The sequence below is a fragment of the Limulus polyphemus genome, unplaced genomic scaffold, assembly GCF_000517525.1.
Source record: "Limulus polyphemus unplaced genomic scaffold, Limulus_polyphemus-2.1.2 Scaffold3083, whole genome shotgun sequence".
NCBI classification, from domain to species: domain Eukaryota; kingdom Metazoa; phylum Arthropoda; class Merostomata; order Xiphosura; family Limulidae; genus Limulus; species Limulus polyphemus.
In genome coordinates this window covers 134709-140244 of record NW_013668693.1, presented here as the reverse complement: position 1 = coordinate 140244, position 5536 = coordinate 134709, and the positions used below count along the sequence as shown (strand labels likewise).

The 5536-nt window shown below is 33.2% G+C and overlaps 1 protein-coding gene across 1 annotated transcript in view; it reads right to left on the bottom strand.

The window, feature by feature from the left end:
• Window positions 1-5536, bottom strand: part of LOC106468622 (BMP-binding endothelial regulator protein-like) — a 103448-nt gene that overhangs the window by 5767 nt on the left and 92145 nt on the right. Inside the window, exons 12-14 of the mRNA XM_013929052.2 lie at window positions 4800-4938; window positions 3195-3367; window positions 2230-2396 (exon numbers count right to left, since the gene is read on the bottom strand). Of these exons, the coding sequence (XP_013784506.1) occupies window positions 2230-2396; window positions 3195-3367; window positions 4800-4938 (479 nt within the window). The remainder of the gene's footprint in view (window positions 1-2229; window positions 2397-3194; window positions 3368-4799; window positions 4939-5536) is intronic.

Genomic DNA, 5536 nt, shown 5'->3' with positions numbered 1-5536 from the left:
GAAAATTAACTAACGACTGGAGGCGTAACAATATATATAACTAGCGTATAACCCGTCAAAAATTACGGGGCAAGTTTTACCACCCCCACACCATAGTATAAAAATTAAATAATAGGTTAAACAATCGCCATGTTTTTTATATAAAATTATAAAAAAACTTGACGATTGTTCAAACTATTATTTAATTTTGATATTTTCGTCGCCTATGCGGTTTTAATTATACTTCTTTTTATATCACTCCATGGTATACCCTAATCTAACATTTCATAGCTAACTGAAATAAATAAATTTTGCGAAACCAAGCTTGGCCAACATATAGGCAGAAAGTGTAGTCGAGGCAGTCAAACGTCGGTAGATTCCTTTGTGAGCCAATCAATATTAAGATCATTCAGGACATGAATTCGTGGCGTATTCATAGAATAAGTATTGGTAAAAATCAGTTGGATTAACAACTTCTAATATATAGAAATGCCAGGGCGATTTGATAACACTATGTTCCAACAATGTTTTTTTATGTCATATTGCTTAGCAACGAAAGTATAACCTAATATTGTTGTTCGTCTATGTAGTGAAAATTGTTTATAGAACCGCTTCAATAGTGTTCCTTCTAACAATGTTTTTGTTAAGGTGCTATACACAGTACGTACGTAATTTAGAATCTCTAAATATTCTAACCCTTCAACGATTCTATCTAATCCTTTTTCTATGTAACACAGTTTAAACTGCCTGACGAAGGGCTTTTGTCCGAAATGTTGCAAATGAATATAAAGTTTTTGTCATAGACGTATGTTTTACCAATTTTGAACACTTTTTTTTCATTATTTCATTACTGAAAGTATAAAACGAAATGTATAGACAACAAAACTGGAAACATATATGTTGATTTCTTAATTTAGAGTTTCCGTTGATTAAAAGGTTTTTTTATATTAGAAACGTTGGTGATATAACAGAAAATAGCTTAATTCAGAAACGATGTAAGTACTGAATCGATATTTTGACTTTCCTGATAAATTTTACGCACTTGATTCCACACTACGTCTTTACTTTAGGCTTATTATACTGTTACGACAGCGGGGGTCACGTGACGCTAGTAACACGTCATATTCTCGAAGGTTCGTGAATTCTCGAGTGTTTACTAGATATGCGGTATTCATGTATATAAGACCACCAAGAAGTGACGGCAACAATGTAATGTAATGTAATTGAACTGCAGACAGAGATAGAGACGGGCAGTTGAGTCGAGCACGTGAGTCGTTCGTTGTGAATTATAGCGTTCGTTTAAATTATACCACGACTGTGGTATTGCAAAGTTATATTCAGAAAGAATAAACCAGTTTTATTTAAGAAAGGACTTGTATCGCTAAAGTTTCTTCGGAAATAATTTTTACGGAAAATTAACAAACGAACACAGAGGCGTAACAATACCAACACTCCCTACACTTATAAGGTTTCACACCACACACACGCCGTCACTAAAATCATAATGGGCAGACAGTAACTGAACTCTTATATCTCGATAAATGCATTTTGTCTCTTATTACTCCTTCTATTTTGAGAAATCAAGCGTGACGTGACACATACTGGCTTTTATATAGGTCAGATAGCTTCACCTAGCCACATTACACCAAAACGAGGATACTACCTCTTAAAAATAGAAGCACGTGCCTTGAACTGTATTTGGTAAATCTAAAATTCTTCCGCTACACGTGTTATTCCTAAAATATTAGAATCAATTTGGTAAACAAGTGTAAATTCACTGTCAACGAACAAGTTAATGTGTGAAATATCTAAACATAAAATTAAGTTGGATAAACAAAAGCTTAATATTTATACTGTGGAAGGTATGAGTATATTAATCTACAGACATGCATAACTTAAAACGTTTTAGAAGTAATAATAACTCTATAGATATCATAAAGTGGGGTAACCGAAACTAAGGACCCAGATTCACACCTTGAAAACAAGGACTATCATACACTGGTCTGATTTATAGAGTAAACTCACCGGAAATAAAGGCCCAGAATCACACCTTGAAAACAAGGACTATCGTACACTGGTCGGGTTTATAGAGTAAACTCACTAGAAGTAAGGGCCCAGATTAACACCTTGAAAACAAGGACAATCATACACTGATCGGGTTTATTGAGTAAAGCCACCGGAAGTAAGAACCAAGAATTACATCTAGAAAAAAAAAATATTTTTTTTATCAGGTTCATAAAGTTAACTCACCGAAGGTAAGGGCCAAGATCTACAACCTGAAAACAACGACGGAAAAGAGTTGATTTCAGAACACTGCATTCTTCTATTCCTCGTATCCTGGCTTCCCAGTTCTGGCCACATATTCCCTTGCTTACTGGTTCTGGCTGGAGCATTTTGCATTGACGCTTTTTCCCTCGCTGGAAATCGTATGAGGAAATATGCTTTTACTGTACTCATACATAAATATATTTATATATAACATTTTTACTCACGACCTAAACAGTCAAGAAATAATCTAAATAGAGACAAGAACTACAGACAGTGACCTAATTAATAAGTTTTTGAAATTGATATAATGAAAAACGGATGAAATGTTTCGTTCATATATAATGTACTTCTGAACTGATAAAGTTTTTAAAATAAAGAGTGTTTAATATCGAAATCATTTAACATAGTTTCTGAAAAGAGAACAATTAATTCAAATTGCATAAGTATCCAGAAGGACTCTTCCTGATAAAAAGAAATGCTAATAACGAGGTTACTCATTTCGTGAATAACGGTACTGTAAGAATAGGGACTTTATATTAAAATAACTTGAATAGGGGGAAACCAATTGCGAAGGGGCTCAGTTTGTTTAATATAATATTGATAGTTCTTGTATAGAAGAGTTTTTGAACAAAGATCTACACAGTTACAACGCTAAAATCCGGGATTTCGATTCCACTTGGTGAACACAGCTCAATGTTACAAACAAGTTTTTATTCCATCCGTCCAACTGGCGGTTACTCCATCTAGTTCTCTATAATAATTGTAGATAATTTATCTTTGTCCTGTCGTTTATTAGACGAACAGCTGTCAACTTGGATCGTTAACACATATTTTGTCTGGTTTAATAATAACCTACTGATGAAGCCTAATAAGTGATATAAAAACATATACTGGCGTTTAAAAATTAAAAGAGACTGTGAAAAGTTTGGAAAATAAAGGTGTCTTACTTTCCACACATTCCCGAACGTTACGACATCGGTAACTCGATTTCCTTTTTTTGTGGTAAAATCGTCATCAGGGTCGCCATTGTAGTTTCCGCACAGTCCGCACATTTGATTTTTAAAGTCAGGAGGAAGGGAAACTTCAACGTAACTGTCACCGTCCCAAGTTACCTTAAGCCCTGGAAGGAATATTTAAAATGTACAAATAAGACTAGTGTACAAGGACCAGTAACTTCAACAGGAACTTTTACATCTTTTAGAACAGCAAACAGTGAAGAGTTTTAATGAATTTTATCTCTCAACAAATTGTAGCTTTTCAACATCATGTACCTCGAGATTTGCTTAATTCAGTAATCCATTTGACTGTAGCTTTAAGGTGTATTAATCCTGCATATTTAAGGAATTTGCCGAAGTCAATAATCCACCTGACTGTACCTCTAAAGTTTATTAAACCTATATATACAAGTTATTTGCCGAATTCAAAAAGACATTTGGTGAATTGTATGTTAAGATCAATTACTTTGATGACTTGTTCAATTCTAGAAGCCACCTGACTATGGTAAGTTTTTCTTTGTTTAAACGATTTGGTGAATTTAAAAAGATATCGGGCAAAATACATAAGTTGTGTTAATTATATATGAATTCGCTAAGTAAAATATAAAACTGATTGTTTAACTTGATTTAACTAATATGTAAACTGATCGCTTAAATTTGGTTTAACTAGTATGTAAACTTCTTACCGATACTGGTTGATTGATTGTGGTTTAATTGTTATATATAAATTTCTTACCGATACTGGTTGATTGATTGTGGTTTAATTGTTATATGTAAATTTCTTACCGATACTGGTTATTGATTCTGGTTTAACTAGTATATGCAAACTTTTTATCGATACTGTCTGATTCTGGTTTAACTAATATGTAATATTTTTACCGATACTGTCTGATTCTCGTTTAACTAATATGTAATCTTTTTAATGATGCTGTCTGATCCTGGTTTAATTAACATGTAAAAGTTCTTGTCGATACTGTCTGATTCTCGTTTAACTAATATGTAAATTTCTTGTCGATACTGTCTGATCTTGGTTTAAATAACAAGTAAACTTCTTATCGATAATATTGATTCTGGTTTAATTAATATGTAAACTTCTTATCGATAATGTTGATTCTGGTTTAACTAACATGTAAACTTCTTATCGATAATACTGATTCTGGTTTAATTAATATGTAAACTTCTTATCGATAATGTTGATTCTGGTTTGACTAACATGTAAACTTCTTATCGATAACGTTGATTCTGGTGTAACTAACATGTAAACTTCTTATCGATAATGTTGATTCTGGTGTAACTAACATGTAAACTTCTTATCGATAATGTTGATTCTGGTTTAACTAACATGTAAACTTCTTATCGATAATGTTGATTCTGGTTTAACTAACATGTAGACTTCTTATCGATACTGTTTGATTATGGTTTACAGAGTCGGACTAGCATTAAAGGACCAGCCCGGGCAATATCACTTACTGCATACTGGCTAATCAATTAAAATCAATTGTTAAGAGTGCGTCAAATTCACCGGCCCCTCCCTGCTGGTTTAAGTTAATTTTTTACCGATATTGGTCCGAACAACCACCATGTATCCCTCTTGAAGGACAGACAGGACGCCAAGCTTGACGAAAGGCAAACGAACCTTCTTTTTGTTTACTTTCACTTTCAGGAACTGTCCAAGTATGACTTTAACACCACCTATCTGGAAGATAAATATGTTTTGCTTTAAATAATATGAAGGCTAAGTAGACAATAATAGCACTGAATCTGTTATTACTGGAGTTACTAAAGTAATTATATTCCCCCAAATAGCCTATAATCCTAGAATATGAATACTCTTTAAATAATATGAAGGCTAAGTAGACAATAATAGCACTGAATCTGTTATTACTGGAGTTACTAAAGTAATTATATTCCCCCAAATAGCCTATAATCCTAGAATATGAATATTTCTTGACTAACAAGTGTGATAAAAAGCACGATAAAATTAGTATTAATGTATCTTGTGAAATGGACCAATACAAAGATGGAACTAATAACATTTTAAGTTTTGTATGCCGATGCCGAAAAAGCTGGCTGGGATACAACATATTGTTACGCCTCCAGTCGTTAGTTAATTTTCCGTAAATTCGTTCCGACTAAAGTTTAGCGACACAAGTCCTTTCTTAAATAAACCTGGTTTATTCTTTCCGAATACAACTTTACGATACACTTAATTTCAACAGTCGCGCTTATACAAACGTTTCAACAATACTCTCCGACTGCAGTTCAATTACTCACTACCTACACATTGTCCCGTC